The following is a 16,819-nucleotide window of genomic DNA, read 5'->3' as shown; positions in this document are numbered from 1 at the left end:
CTCCAGGCAAGAACACTGGAGGGGGTTGCCATTTCCTTCTCCAATGCTTGAAAGTGAAAAGTGAAAGTGAAGTCGTTCAGTTGTGTCTGACCCTTAGCATGGACTGCAGCCCACCAGGCTCCTCTGTCCATGGGATTTTCCAGGCAAGAGTACTGGAGGGGGGTGCCATTGCCTTCTCCGAAACTGAACTGAGAACTCATCAAATCAGTTGTACAAAATCTGTGATGCCTGGGCTTAGTAATAATATGAGGATGAGAAAGAGAGAATGGAAGGGGAGGACAGGTAAGGAGTGGGAGAGGGAAAAGCAGAGTGTGGGTAGGCACCGTGAACATGAAGAAATCCAGTCATAACAACTTGCTGCACCCTCTTTAATCCATTACAAGCATAAAACTTTTTAGTAAGGAGCTAGATGAGTTTAACACAAGGATGTTCCTTTTGGAACAAGTTTTCTGTCTGATGTTTTAACTTTCTCCAGGAAGACCAGGAAATGTGCTCTGCTCTGTCCTTTCATAGTATCTGGTGGCAATCTCTACCCTCACCCTCACCACAATGTATTAGAATATCTGACTTCTCTTTCTGACTCCTCTCACCAGATGGCAGTTCGTTAAGGGCTGAAAGGGGATAAAGTTATACATCTTTCTCTCTTCAGCTCTTAGCTTAAGGTCCAGCACATGGTGGGAAGGATAATACAGTCGTTAAGAATTTAGACTTTGCAGTTAGATTGAGGACTGAATCCCAATTACCTAGTTATATAAATTTGAGAAAACTTCTTAAATGTACTGAGCCTTATGTGATAATTGGCATAATAACACCATACCCTTGTGCCTTCTCTAACATCACATTCCACCTAGAATTTTATTATCTTAGTTTGTTTTAATCTCTGTAAAATTCCCAGATCCCTAGGAAAGGTGACATTAAAAACTGCCACTGGACATTTAAAATTTATCAACAGTGATAGATTTGATGGACTTTTAGATGGCAGGTGGGGGTGGGAGAGAGAAGACTGAAGGCCCAAATAGACAAGGAAGCTTTTGAAAAAGGTAAATAAGCAGAAAAAGAGGGGTGAAGGTGAGTCAGCTTTTCTCAGTCTCCTCAGCTCTACAATGGGGATTATAACAGCATCCAAGGTGTTTGTAAGGGTTAAATGAAGAATTTGTAGTTTTCAAGAAATATTAGCTGTTCTTATTGTTGTTCGTAAAGATTTGCAGAAGAAAAACATGACCCCATTCTCAACTTACTTTTAAGATATTATTTCCAGACAGCACATGGATTTAGCAGGGAAATAAGGAAACATAAGTTATTTCCTATATTTTAATTTTTCTCCATTGCCCACAGGTGTGCCTCATGTTTTAAAAGCAGAATGAAAAGAAGATACCACAGGTTGCTATTACAAAAATACCACATATTGGGGGGCTCAAACAGCAAGCATATTTCACAGTTCAGGAGGCTGGCAAGTCTAAGGTCAAAGTTCTGACAGATTTGGCGTCTAGTAAGGATCTGCTTCCTAGTTCATAGGTGATTGTTCTCTTACGGGGCAGAAAAGGTAAGGAAGCTCTCTGGGGTCTCTTTTATAAGAGAATGAATTCCATTCATGAGATACTCCCCTCCATGACCTAATCATCTCCCAAAGGTCTCACCTTTTAATACCATCACATGGGGAGGGGTTAGGATTTCAACATACGAATATTGGAAGGACACAAACATTCAGCATGTAACATTTGTCATAGTTCAGATACTGACTTACTGAACAGAGCATATTACATCACAACTGTATGTTAAAATATAGTTGAGCACTTAAAACATTCTGGTCCTTTTTCTTCCAGAGCACAGAAATGCCCGTGTCTCTTTCTCTTTTCTTCTATTTTTTTTTTTTTTTGGAGAATTCATGATGCCTATGTTTCACAATAAGAAGAAGATACAGAGAATGATTTAGTTACATAGATACTCTATGGCACGTATTTTTATTTTGAAGCATTTTCATGTAATGTCATTTTTTTTTTTTTTTTAACTTACAGGCCAGCCGTGGCGCTTGCAAAAGCCCGGGGCAGCAGAGACAAGAGCCTGCTCTCAAGCAAGCGTCCGGGATCCCCCGGGCCCGGACCCTCGGCGAGCGACACGATTGGCCGCCGTCTGGACTAATTTGTTGTAATGTCATTTTTATCTTGTTTAAAATGTATTTATTTTTAAAGTAGGTCCTTTTTAGTTATGTATTTAAAATACAGTAGAGTGCACATGTCAATCCCAAACTCCCACTCTCCCCTACCCTTCCACACTGGTAACCATAAGTTCATTCTCTAAGTCTGTTCCATGTCTCTTTATGACAACATTGAATACTCTTTGCTTCACCAGGGGAGGTGAATAGGCTTTAGGAATTCATCTTGATATTCCTTTTCTTACAATAGAAGCAATAATAACTACCTCAGAGGATGTGAGGATTTTGGAATTCCGGGATGAATAGCTATTCTGTTAACCTGAATACATTCCTACTGTGCAGCACTGCTCTAGGGAGAGTGGTCAAGATTTTCCTTCAACAAATCCAAATAATACGTAACAGTTCACCTTTGGTGGGATCTCCAGAAATGAAAGGACAGACACAATTTGAAGTGAACATGGAAGAAGAGACAAGATGACTTGAATGGAAGCTATTTCTAGGCATTTTAGGGCGAAATGAACTCATGGTAGAAATAAGTAACGGAAAAAACTAAAGAAGTAGAAATTGATTGGATGAAATAAGACAATTAATAAGGGAATCTCCAACTATCTTGAGCACATCAGGTTCAAAATAGCTGGTCAAAACTGACCCTTATTATCTCATTTCAAATCATGTGATACCTCCCTCAATCAAAGATACAAATTACATGTTATTGCTAGACACTCCATTTTTATTAAATATGGGATTTCTGGGGCTTCCCTAGTGGCTCAGCAGTAAAAGAATCTGCCTGCAATTCAGGAGACTCAGACTCAATCCCTGAGTAGGGAAAACCTCCTGGAGGAAGAAATGGCAACACTCTCCAGTATCTTGCCTGGGAAATCCTATGGACAGAGAAGCCTGGTGGGCTACAGTCCATGTGGTCACAAAACAGTCAGATACTACTTAGCAACTAAACCACTGAAATATCTATATAGTACCTTAATCATAACTGTTGTAAGGTGGCCTGGGTACTTTTTTAGAATTGTCTTCAGAACGATAAGGTACAAATAAACAGAGGGAATTTACAGGGCAAGAACAGCAGGGCCAAAAAGGTTATAGACACCTTATCTTGTTCCAGATTCTCTATACCAATCATAAAGGGAGAGACCATTGACAATCAGAAATTTTGGCCTACCTTGATTCTGGGCCTTGTTAAGAAAAAAAATTATCCAAACTTGGAAATAAGCCAAAAAGATTATTGCCTGCCTATCAAAGCATTGTCTGACAAGTCAGCCCAAAGGTCATCTGCTTCTGGGAGGAGAGAAGTTCACTCAATTAGATATTATCTATGTTTTTCCCCTATGAGTAGTGGGCTATCAGCAACAGGACAGGTTCTCCACCGCTGACCCAGCTTTCCATCTGTTTTTGCATAGCTTCAAACTAAGGATAATTTTTACAATCTTAAGTGACTGGGTAAATAATTCATGGGGTCGCAAAGAGTCGGACACAACTGAGCGACTGAACTGAACTGAACTGAAAATATCTACAGAATATTTTGTCACAGGTGAAAAGTATATGAAATTCAAATTTAAGTGTCCATAAGGTTGTACTGGAATACAGCCAGGCTTATTCAGTTAGATACTGTCTGTGTTTTTTAACTTCACACACTCCTTACTTTTTGCCTCTTTGTAGGCCAGGCTTGCAGACCTCTTACCTAAGGGCTGTAACTGTGTTTTATTGTTTCTTATTGATAAGGGTTCAAACTCTGGTGGTAGTTATCTTACATCAGAGCACCTAAGTTGGTCAAGATTCCCTAACTGTGAGGCACCATATAACCCAAGGTCTCTGTGTCCCTGCAATGGTTCCCCTCTGAGTAGTGAGCTATCAACAGGACAATCAGCAGACAAGCTCCTAGGAAACCACATTCAGGAGGAACTCCCAGCCTCCTGCCCTTTCAAAGGAGCACTCCAGTCTTTCACTTTGCCATTTCATTTTATAATGTAAAAGAAACAGAAGAAAACTTTACACTGCAAGAAAATTTAAATCTTCAGCAAATAATGAGTGAAAATTTTTACTGTTTTAAGTAAACAGGATATGGGAAGCACCCAGTGATGTCTGAATGAAATTATACTTGTGTGGGGTTTCAGTGTTTTACTGCTGTAGGGAAAAAAGGAAGTTCACCCCTCCACAGCCATTCTCACACCCCCAGAGTAAAATCTTTGCAACATTTCTGTCTATCAGAATATCACTGTCACCCAGCATTTTGTTGAAGAGAATTCAATCCATCCAGAGAGTTTAAATTGGATTATCCCAATGGAGGGCTGGTGCAAAGTGAAAGGGCGGGTGGGGGTAGGGGATGCCCAACTAGTGTTGAGTGATGAAGACAGAAATCCGGATTCTGAATCTAGTTGAATTGGACTTTGATTGGGGTAGTTAGGGTTGAAGTTGGCCCTGGCCCTGTGGACCCAGGCTGGAAGTTAAGGAATGTTTTATCCCCTGGAAAACCTGCCCCATAGCCTGAGTTTGTAGGTCAGAAAGGTTATCATTATCCAACAGCACGTTACTGTTTTTTCTGTCATCCCAGAGTCTTGGGCCAGCCAACCCCACTTCTGCTCTGTCTCCAACGACTTAACAGAAAGGAGCAAACCCCCGGTTGAGTCGCGGGGATGAGACGAGTCAACCGCACCCCGCCCCGCATTCGCAGCTGGAGGCAGCCTCAGCGAAGAGTCTGTCCCCTCATCGCCACGATTCTCCCTCCCCCAACCCCGAGAACTTTTGGAACAAGATGGGCCTGGCTCTACAGATGAGGCCGAGCTTGCCATGGATACGAGACGGCGCCAGAAGCGCTGCTCTTCCTTGTCGGGTTCTTGTGAAAGTTAACGGAGCCGATGAGAGTGCAAAGTACAAAGTCTGGAACAGCATAAGCTGTCAATCAACGGTCCCCATTATTATCACTATCATGAACCCGTTAGCTACACCTCGGGGTAAGGCGGGGTGCGGGGAAATCAACAGAGAACCGAAAAGGTCGCAAAAGAGGCGGGAGGCGGGCATCTGGAATTGAGAGGAGAGGCGGGGGAGAGCCCACGCCAGCAGCCAATCCAGCTGTCCCCGGGAGGAAGAGGAGGAGCCACCGTCGACCCCGGGACCTCCCTGCTCAGTCCCGCGCCGCGCGCCAGCACCCGCGCAGCTGCTCTGTTCCCCGCCTGCATTCAGAGCGTGGCCTCCGCTCCTTCCTCGCCAGACATGTCCTCAGGTGCCACTCCCGCTGCCGTGAAGGTGAGATTAGTCGTCCTGGCTGCTGCGATCCTCCCTGACCTGTACGCTGTCTCTCCCGTCCGGAGGGACAGCGCCTCTGGGCCGTGCGCCTAGCCGGGGCGCCCCCGCCGCGGCGGGGAGGGTCTGCGGCTCTTTAGCCCGGAGCGGCGAGCGAGGGACAGGAAACCATTGCCATTGCCCTGCCTTTGGTCTCAGCTGCTCACGCAGGGCGAAGGCACGCCCTTCGGAGAGGGGCCGCGAATCGGTACTGCAAGTACCTTTCTGAGCAGATGGGTCAGGCTGGGGCTGCGTGTACCACGTGGGTGGGCACCTACAACCCCTGAGGGTCTCCTCGAGCCCTGAGCCCTGCCCGACTTAAACGCTTCCGCTCTGACTTGGCCCTCTGCCCGCGGCCCACGTGAGAAAACTGCATACTTGCTCTTTTGCAAGCTTCCGGCTTTTTGTGTTGTAAACGTAGGCCTTCTCCGCTTTGGGGACTCTTGAGAGTTTTTACAACACGGAAATGGAGTATAGCAGTACTGGGCCGCTCCCTGTTTGGAGGCCTCTGGCTTTAACCTGCTTTGCTGTTGTTTAGTCGCTAAGTCGTGTGGGACTCTTTGGGACCGCATGGACCACCATAGCCCACCAGGCTCTTCTATCCGTGGGATTTCCCAGGCAAGAATACTGGAGTGGGTTGCCATTTCCTTCTCCATGGGATCTTCCCGACCCAGGGATAAAACCCCCGACTCCCCCTTGGCAGCGAATTCTTACACCATTGAGCCACCAGAGAAGCCCAAACTGCTTTGTGGGGAACCTTGAAAGGTGGAGATCAGTTTCCTTGTGCCCTCGGTCCTCCGGAGTCTCCATATAAGGGATCATTGTGCTGTGGGAGCTTTGACCAGAGGAAGGCCCTAGTTTCGAGGTTTGCAACGAGTTTCCCAGGGGCTTTTAAGCACTTCTTCCTGTTGGTCCCGGTTGCCGGGGGTGGGGGGAGAATGTAGAATTACAGTCCACAGAAGTAAATTAATGATCAAAGTTAACATTGCTTTCAGGCCTAACCAGTTAAGAGGTCAGTTAACTTGTCTGGCTTTAGACATTCTTGGCTGATGAGATAGGAAGGTCCATGATTCCATGTTTTGTGGAATCAGTTTTCAGTTCCCCTGGAGAAAGCAAATCAGTGGTCAGTGTGTACTCAGCCAGAGTGATTACCTTAGTAGCCCTTGCAGCTATCAGAGACACTAGATGAAAAGGGGGTGGGGTGGACAGAGTTGCAGTCACACTTAAGATACTAAATTCCTTTTTCCATTTTGAAAAGAATCTTGCATTAAACAAGTATTTGTAGACTGCCTCTTCCTTATCAGGCATCGAGAACAAAGCAGAATTTTTATGAAGCTCTTCTTCATTTCAGTAAAATGGGAACCTTACTGTAGGGTTTGCTGGGACATTACAATTGTATTGTCTTTTAGCACATGGCTGAAACTTATTCAGTGGTAGCGCTTTCAAGTGAGAGGGTTGAGATTAATTTTGATTGTCTTTTTTCCAAAAATTAAATTAGGTTGCAGCTTTCAGTGGGCAAGCAAGAAACTATTGCCTTTCTCTTACAGGAATACACTTAAAGTGATGTTAAAGATAGAGAGGGGTGATATTTAAAACAGTATCACTTTAACCTCGTTTGGCATTCTCCCTACCACGCAGTTTCCCTGTAAAATCAGTGCAGTGTATTTAAGTGAAGAATGGGCACTGTGATTAAAACTCTGATATAAATATTGAATGATATATATTTGTTCTTGACCAGCTGCTGAATATAAAATTAATAGGTACAAATAGTGCTGGGCCTGCCTGCTGATTTCTCTTTGGAGTCAGAACAGGTGAAAACTTTGCTGTTGCAATTCCTTCATTCCTACACCATTTCTGCCAGACTGTTGAGGCAACATCCTATATAAAGAACATGAGATGCTAATGTCCTGAGCAAAATAAGCTAATGAAAACCATATCCTAGCCCCAGCTCATAAAATGTAGAGCTAGAGTGTTTCTTAAGACCAATAACCACACATACCTCTTTTTTCAGAGGCCCAGAAAGGTCACCTGAAGAGTCCAGAATTACACAGTTGGACCTAGACAGTGATTGAACTGGTGTAGATATTCCACCAGTTAGATGCTGTGAGCCATTTCTGAACTCTGACACGTGTGGTCCCTGTGCCCTGTTTTAATGTGTTGAGAAAGGTCATGCAGCTTTAAAGAAGAGGGGTTATAAAGTGTGTCCATAGGCAAGCAGCCTCCTAAGTGCCTTCTGGACACTCTCCCACAGAATTAATAGCAGCCATTGTCTGAGAGGACCTCAGAGATACCATATCCTACAGCACCAGGCATGGGCGGGTGGCATGCTTAACCATGTAGAAGGTTTGAACCAGTCTTTACCATTCTGAGGGGCTCCTTTAATGGGCCATGGCTCCCTTAGGTAGCTGCCCAGCTTTTACTCTGAGAGATTAAAAATCTATCGTGTTTACATGACTGCTATGACAAGGAGGGGATGTGGTCCCATCATAGTCGGGTAGTGGGCTGTAAACTAAATGGTAGTAAGGGGGATGATGGGCAAGTTATGGAGTGTAGATTGTGGAGAACAGGCCTTTGAAACTCTCCTTTTTGCTGGCTGAGTGTAGACCTTACACTGAAAAGTCCTTGAGTGACCTTAAAAACTGGTAGACAACCCACAGACCCCAACTGGAAACCAGATGACAACGAGCCTTTGTTTTTTGCCTAGAGACCCAAGGACAGGACGGTTCCTCCCTTAGTAGAACTGTCATGAGCACTGTTGGACATAAAACAAACACATCCTGGGTCCCTTCTCCCCACAAAATGCTGGTAGCACTCCCCCCAGTCATGGTGATGGCCAGAAATATCCCTGTGGGTTCCCAGGCACCTCCCAGGAGAGCCTCCGCACTTGGTTGGGCACCCCTGAGGCACAGACCACCTGGTGAGGAGACGACACAGCCAGGGTTGTGTTCTGAGTAGCAGAGAAAGACAGAGATAAGGGGCTTGTTGTTGTTGCATTAAGGAAAGCTTTTTTTATTTTACTTTTGCTGGAAGTGAGAAGGTGTATAGGAACAGTGACAGATATACATGCATTATTTCATTTGATTCTATAGTTGTACAGATTAAGGAAAGGCTGGGCTTACCTGGTGGCTAAGAATCTGCCTGCAATGCAGATTGCATTTTTTTTTTGATCTCTGGGTTAGAAAGATCCCCTGGAGAAGGGACTGGCAACCCACTCCAGCATCCTTGCCTGGAAAATTCCATGGACAGAGGAGCATGGCAGACTATAGTCCATGGTGTCACAAAGAGTTGGACAGGGCTGAGTGACTAACACTTTGACCCATTAGAATAATACCTTGACTTTGCAAGGAGAGCTGGGTTAAATTAAAACCATGATGCTCTGACCCTGCAGTTATTTTGGATTAGCGCCCCCACCCCAAGACCTCAGTTAATGTTACTTGTTCAAAGACCATTCTCCAAAAATAGTCAAATTCTGCTCAATGTCACTAATCATCAAAGAAATACAAATCAAAACCACAATGAGATCACTTCATACCTGTCAAAATGGCTACCATCAAAAAGTCGACAGGACTGCCCTGGTGGGCCAGTGGTTAAGAACATGCCTACCAGTGTAGGGGACATGGGTTTGATCCCTGGTTTGGGAAGATTCCACATGTGCAGCAACTAAGCACCTGCACCACAGCTGCTGAGCCTGCACTCTAGAGCTCGAGAGCCACGACTACTGAGTCTTCACGCCTAGAGCCCATGCTCCCCAACAAGAGAAGCTACTGCAGTAAAGCCCACGGGCCACAGTGAAAAGTAGTAGCCCCTGCTCACCGCAACTAGAGAAAAGCCCACATGCAACAATGAAGACTCACACAGCCAAAAATAAATAAATACAAGGGTCTACAAATATCATGTTGATGGGAGCAACCTAAGTACTCATCAGCAGATGAATGGATAAAGAAATGGTGTGTGTGTGTGTGTGCACAATAGAATATTAGCCATTACAAAAAAGAATGAAATTCTGCCATTTGCAACAGTGTTCATGGACCTAGAAAGTATTAGGCTTAGTGAAATAACTCAAAGACAAATACTCTTTATCACTTGTATGTGGAATCTATGAACAAATGTCTATAACAAAAAAAAACAGACTCAGAGAACAAGCTAGTGATTACCAGTGGGGAGAAGGAAGAGGGTGGGGTAAGATAGGAGTATAGAAGTAAGGGATACAGACTACTATGTATAAAATTAAAAACCAACAAGGATATACAACACAGGAAAATAGAGCCAATATTTTGTAAGAACTTTGAATAGAGTATCATTCAGTTCACTTCAGTCACTCAGTCGTGTCCGACTTTTTGCAACCCCATGAATTGCAGCATGCCAGGCCTCCCTGTCCATCACCAACTCCCGAGTTCACTCAGACTCATGTCCATTGAGTCAGTGATGCCATCCAGCCATCTCATCCTCTGTTGTCCCTTCTCCTCCTGCCCCCAATCCCTCCCAGCATCAGAGACTTTTCCAATGAGTCAACTCTTCGCATGAGGTGGCCAAGGTACTGGAGTTTCAGCTTCAGCATCATTCCTTCCAAAGAAATCCCAGGGCTGATCTCCTTCAGAATGGACTGGTTGGATCTCCTTGCAGTCTAAGGGACTCTCAAGAGTCTTCTCCAACACCACAGTTCAAAAGCATCAATTCTTCAGCGCTCAGCCTTCTTCACAATCCAACTCTCACATCCATACATGACCACTGGAAAAACCATAGCCTTGACTAGACAGACTTTTGTTGACAAAGTAATATCTCTGCTTTTGAACATGCTATCTAGGTTGGTCATAACTTTCCTTCCAAGGAGTAAGTGTCTTTTAATTTCATGGCTGCAGTCACCATCTGCAGTGATTTTGGAGCCCAGAAAAATAAAGTCTGACACTGTTTCCACTGTTTCCCCATCTATTTCCCATGAAGTGATGGGACCAGATGCCATGATCTTCGTTTTCTGAATGTTGAGCTTTAAGCCAACTTTTTCACTCTCCTCTTTCACTTTCATCAAGAGGCCTTTTAGTTCCTCTTCACTTTCTGCCATAAGGGTGGTGTCATCTGCGTATCTGAGGTTATTGATATTTCTCCCAGCAATCTTGATTCCAGCTTGTGCTTCTTCCAGCCCAGCGTTTCTCATGATGTACTCTGCATATAAGTTAAATAAGCAGGGTGACAATATACAGCCTTGACGTACTCCTTTTCCTATTTGAACCAGTTTGTTGTTCCATGTCCAGTTCTAACTGTTGCTTCCTGACCTGCATATAGGTTTCTCAAGAGGCAGGTCAGGTGGTCTGGTATTCCCATCTCTTTCAGAATTTCCCACAGTTTATTGTGATCCACACAGTCAAAGGCTTTGGCATAGTCAATAAAGCAGAAATAGGTGTTTTTCTGGAACTCTCTTGCTTTTATGATGATCCAGTGGATGTTGGCAATTTGATCTCTGGTTCCTCTGCCTTTTCTAAAACCAGCTTGAACATCTGGAAGTTCGCGGTTCACGTACTGCTGAAGCCTCTCTTGGAGAATTTTGAGCATTACTTTACTAGCGTGTGAGATGAGTGCAATTGAGTGGTAGTTTGAGCATTCTTTGGCATTGCCTTTCTTTGGGATTGGAATGAAAACTGACCCTTTTCCAGTCCTGTGGCCACTGCTGAGTTTTCCAAATTTGCTGGCATATTGAATGCAGCACTTTCACAGCATCATCTTTGAGGATTTGAAATAGTTCAACTGGAGTTCCATCACCTCCACTACCTTTGTTTGCAGTGATGCTTCCTAAGGCCCACTTGACTTTACACTCCAGGATGTCTGGCTCTAGGTGAGTGATCACACCATTGTGATTATCTGAGTCGTGAAGATCTTTTTTGTACAGTTCTTCTGTGTATTCTTGCCACCTCTTCTTAATCTCTTCTGCTTCTGTTAGGTCCATACGATTTTTATCCTTTATCGAGCCCATCTTTGCATGAAATATTCCCTTGGTATCTCTCATTTTCTTGAAGAGATCTCTAGTCTTTCCCATTCTGTTGTTTTCCTCTATTTCTTTGCATTGATCGCTGAGGAAGGCTTTCTTATCTCTCCTTGCTATTCTTTGGAACTCTGCATTCAGATGCTTATATCTTTCCTTTTTTCCTTTGCTTTTCGCTTCTCTTCTTTGCACAGCTATTTGTAAGGCCTCCCCAGACAGCCATTTTGCTTTTTTGCATTTCTTTTCCATGGGGATGGTCTTGATCCCTGTCTCCTGTACAGTGTGACCAACCTCTGTCCATAGTTTATCAGGCACTCTGTCTATCAGATCTAGTTCCTTAAATCTATTTCTCACTTCCACTGTATAATCATAAGGGATTTGATTTAGGTCATACCTGAATGGTCTAGTGGTTTTCCCTACTTTCTTCAATTTAAGTCTGAATTTGGCAATAAGGAGTTCATGATCTGAGCCACAGTCAGCTCCTGGTCTTGTTTTTGCTGACTGTATAGAGCTTTTCCATCTTTGGTTGCAAAGAATATAATCAGTCTTATTTTGGTATTGACCATCTGGTGATGTCCATGTGTAGAGTCTTCTCTTGTGTTGTTGGAAGAGGGTGTTTGCTATGACCAGTGCATTCTCTTGGCAAAACTCTATTAGTCTTTGCCCTGCTTCATTCCGTATTTCAAGGCCAAATTTGCCTGTTACTCCAGGTGTTTCTTGACTTCCTACTTTTGCATTCCAGTCCCCTATAATGAAAAGGATATCTTTTTTGGGTGTTAGTTCTAAAAAGTCTTATAGGTCTTCATAGAACCATTCAACTTCAGCTTCTTTAGTGTTACTGGTCGGGGCATAGACTTGGATAACCGTGATATTGAATGGTTTGCCTTGGAAACAAACAGAGATCATTCTGTCGTTTTTGAGATTGCATCAAAGTACTGCATTTCGGACTCTTGTTGACCATGTGGCTACTCCGTTTCTTCTGAGGGATTCCTGCCCGCAGTAGTAGATATAATGGTCATCTGAGTTAAATTCACCCATTCCAGTCCATTTTAGTTCACTGATTCCTAGAATGTTGACATTCATTCTTGCCATCTCCTGGATGACCACTTCCAATTTGCCTTGCTTCATGGACCTAACATTCCAGGTTCCTATGCAATATTGCCCTTTACAGCATCAGACCTTGCTTCTGTCACCAGTCACATCCACAGCTGGGTATTCTTTTTGCTTTGGCTCCATCCCTTCATTCTTTCTGGAGTTATTTCTCCACTGATTTCCAGTAGCATACTGGGCACCTACCGACCTGGGCAGTTCCTTTTTTAGTATCCTATCATTTTGCCTTTTCATACTGTTCATAGGGTTCTCAAGGCAAGAATACTGAAGTGGTTTGCCATTCCCTTCTCCAGTGGACCACATTCTGTCAGACCTCTCCACCATGACCCACCAGTCTTGGGTGGCCCCATAGGGCATGGCTTAGTTTCATTGAGTTAGACAAGGCTGTGGTCCTAGTGTGATTAGATTGACTAGTTTTCTGTCTATTCTGTCTATTATGGTTTCAGTGTTTCTGCCCTCTGATGCCCTCTTGCAACACCTACCATCTTACTTGGGTTTCTCTTACATTGGACGTGGGGTATCTCTTCATGGCTGCTCCAGCAAAGCACAGCTGCTGCTCCTTACCTTGGATGAGGGGTAGCTCCTCACGGCCACCCCTCCTGACCTTGAATGTGGAATAGCTCCTCTAGGTACTCCTGCACCCGCGCAGCCACCGCTCCTAGGATGTGGGGTTGCTCCTCCCGGCCGCCACCCCTGGCCTCAGGCCGGAGGTAGCTCCTCTCGGCTGCTCCGGGGCTGTCGCAGCCTGGCACTCTCAGCCGCCACCCCTGAGCTTGGACGTGAGGTAGCTCCTTTTGGCCATTCCTGTGCCGTCGCAGCCTGGCACTCTCAGCCGCCGCCCCTGACCTTGGACGTGGGGTAGCTCCTCTTGGCTGCCACCCCTTGGGCATGGGGTCCTCCCGGCTTCTGCCCCTGATCTCAGACGTGGGGTAGCTCCTCTCAGCCACGCTTGTGCGCTGTCGCAGCCGCCCGCGTATCATTACAAAAATTGAATCACTTAGCTGGAACTCCAACACTTTGGTCACCTGATGTGAACAGCCAACTCATTGGGAAAGACCCTAATGCTAGAAAAGCCTGAACACAAAAGGAGAGGGAGGCAGCAGAAGAAGAGATGGTTAGATAGCTTCACCAACTCGATGGACATGAATCTGAGTAAACTTCAGGCAATAGTGAAGGACAGGAAAGCCTGGAGTGCTGGAGTCCGTGAGGTGGCAAAGAGTCAGGCATGACTTAGCGACTGGACAGCAACAATGCTATGCACCTGAAACAAATATTGTAGCATAACTGTACTTCAGAAATTTTTTAAATAGTCAAATTCTGAGGGGTTAGGAGTTAGAACTTCAACATGTGGATCTGTAAAACACAATGGCATCCATAACCATCACCTACTAGGGTGGCTTACAGAGAAGGGCCTCTTGTCAGAGATGGAGCAGCTGGCTCTCACCATGGACCATATTGCATGTTCTGGACAGGCTCCCAGACTGAGACATTTGGCCACACTCCCCATACAGCTGACCTTCCAAGATTTTGCAAGACTCTGGCTAGAAGGCCTCACAGCGAGGTCAGCCCATTAAGAGGAGGACTTTTGTCTGCTGTACTTTCAGACCTGTCAGTGGTGACCAAAGCTGAAGGACTGCAGTGCTCAGAGCAGGGGTTGCCGCCAGCTGGAGCTTTGGCTCTTTCCTCATCATGGGCTTGACGAACTCAGAGGCAGCCCATCTCCCTGGCAGGGGCTAGTCTCACCTGCTTAGGGTTATGGTATTTTTGAGAGTGCCTTCATGGAGTTCTAGCTTCCTCCATGTAATATTTCCAGGCTTCAAAGTGATGGTGAGTGGTTGTTGAAAGCAAGTGAGGTATGTGAAATCAGTTGCCAGTAGAGTTGCACACAGAGTAGGGGTTAGCATGAACCCTTCTGGCATCATTGGAAATAACCATTCTTGCCAGCTAAGCCAGCATTTAGATAGAATGCTTTCACAGTCTGAGAAGAAGTGAAGCCCTCTCTTGTTTTTGAAGAGTCTGACTTGGACTGCAAGTGGAAAAAAAAAATGTGGGCAGAATCAACTTAATGTTAAAATCTAGCAGTGGCCTTAAATGACCAGGGGATTCTTATTTCCGAACTTTATCTTGTGTAGTGAAGAAATCCTGGCTGGGCAGAACTGGCACAGAAATTCCATCTCAGACCTTGAACGCTTCTCCTGAGCATTCTAGGGTTGCTTGGATGCATGCCATACCTTGAAGACCTGATAAATATGCATGAGGTCGTGGATGGACTGCCCCCTCCGTTCTGAGGTGGTTCACTCAGGTGCCCAGAGTTGCATTTCCATGCTTCTGTGACTGTAGTCCAGAACTTGAACCGAGCATCAGTTTCTTCCTAACATGAAGACAGGTTTCTAATTGTTGTTGTTGTTCAGTTGCAGTCATGTCCAACTCTTTGCGACCCCATGGACTGCAGTACACCAGGCCTCCCTGGCCCTTACCATCTCCCAGAGTTTGCTCAAGTTCGTGTTCGTTGCATTGGTTCTAATAGGGTAGGGTGTTATTATGGATTCCAGGGTATATTGGGAGGTAATACATCATAGTGGTTTAGTATGAAAACCTGGGTTCCTATCCCAGCTTTGCTCTTTGAAAAAAATTTCTTAATTTTTGTGTTTCTGTTTGCTCTTTGGTAAAATGGGTATTAACACTATAGAGCCTATTTTACAGGATGACCGTGGAAAGTAAATGAAGTAAGGCCACTGAAGCACTTAGCACAGTGCCTATGATGTGTAAATGAGAAGACACAGCTCCTTTATCAAGGCAGATACTGTGTTGACCATTTGAATTTAGAGACTGGAGGGGAATGACAAACACCCTCTTCCAACAACACAAGAGAAGACTCTACACATGGACATCACCAGATTGTCAGTACTGAAATCAGGTTGATTATATTCTTTGCAGCCAAAGATGGAGAAGCTCTATACAGTCAGCAAAACACAAGACCAGGAGCTGACTGTGGCTCAGATCATGAACTCCTTATTGCAAATTCAGACTGAAATTGAAGAAAGTAGGGAAAATTACTAGACTATGCAGGTATGACCTAAATCAAATCCCTTATGATTATAGGGATTATAGGGAAGTGACAAATAGATTCAGGGGATTAGATCTGATAGACAGATGTGCCTGAAGAACTATGGATGGAGGTTTGTGACATTATACAGGAGGCAGTGATCAAGACCATCCACAAAAAAAAGAAATGCAAAAAGGCAAAATGGTTGTCTGACAAGGCCTTACAAATAGCTGAGAAAAGAAGCGAAAGGCAAAGAAGAAAAGGAAGGATACACCCATTTGAATGCAGAGTTCTGAAGAATACCAAGGAGAGATAAGAAAGCCTTCCTCAGGGATCAGTGCAAATAAGTAGAGAAAAACAATAGAATGGGAAAGATAGAGATCTCTTCAAGAAAATGAGAGATAACTAAGGGAACATTTCATGCAAAGATGAGCACAATAAAGGACAGAAATGGTATGGACCTAACAGAAGAGATTAAGAGGTGGCAAGAATACACAGAAGAACTATAGAAAAAGATCTTCATGACCCAGATAACCATGATGGTGTGATCACTCACCTAGAGCCAGACATCCTGGAATGTGAAGTCAAGTAGGCCTTAGGAAGCATCACTGCGAACAAAGCTAGTGGAGGTGATGGAATTCCAGTTGAGCTATTTCAAATCCTCAAAGATGATGCTGTGAAAGTGCTGCACTCAATATGCTAGCAAATTTGGAAAACTCAGCAGTGGCCACAGGACAGGAAAAAGTCAGTTTTCATTCCAATCCCAAACAAAGGCAATGCCAAAGAATGCTCAAACTACTGCACAATTGCACTCATCTCACATGCTAGCAAAGTAATATTAAAAATTCTCCAAGCCAGGCTTCAGCAGTATGTGAACTATGAACTTCCAGATGTTCAAGTTGGATTTAGAAAAGGCAGAGGAACCAGAGATCAGATTGCCAACATCCCCTGTGTCTTTGAAAAAGCAAGAGAGTTCCAGAAAAACATCTATTTCTGCTTTATTGACTATGCCAAAGTCTTTGACTGTGTGGATCACAACAAACTGGAAAATTCTGAAAGAGACAGGAATACCAGATCACCTGACCTTCCTCCTAAGAAATCTGTATGCAGGTCAAGAAGCAACAGTTAGAACTGGACGTGAAACAACAGACTGGTTCCAAATCGGGAAGGGATTATGTCAAGGTTGTATATCATCACCCTGCTTATTTAACTTATAAGCAGAGTACATCATGAGAAATGCCGGGCT

General features: G+C 44.5%; 1 protein-coding gene across 1 annotated transcript in view; it reads left to right on the top strand.

Moving 5' to 3' along the window:
* The first annotated feature begins 5,132 nt into the window (after window positions 1–5,132).
* LOC133252497 (S-methyl-5'-thioadenosine phosphorylase-like) overlaps window positions 5,133–16,819 on the top strand; it is a 46,968-nt gene continuing 35,281 nt past the window's right edge. Inside the window, exon 1 of the mRNA XM_061425145.1 lies at window positions 5,133–5,407. Coding sequence (XP_061281129.1) covers window positions 5,375–5,407 — 33 coding nt within the window. The 5' untranslated portion in view covers window positions 5,133–5,374. The remainder of the gene's footprint in view (window positions 5,408–16,819) is intronic.

This window comes from Bos javanicus, chromosome 8 (assembly GCF_032452875.1).
Source record: "Bos javanicus breed banteng chromosome 8, ARS-OSU_banteng_1.0, whole genome shotgun sequence".
NCBI classification, from domain to species: Eukaryota; Metazoa; Chordata; class Mammalia; order Artiodactyla; family Bovidae; genus Bos; species Bos javanicus.
The sequence above is the reverse complement of the archived record's forward strand: the minus strand, read 5'-3'. Positions and strand labels throughout refer to the sequence as shown.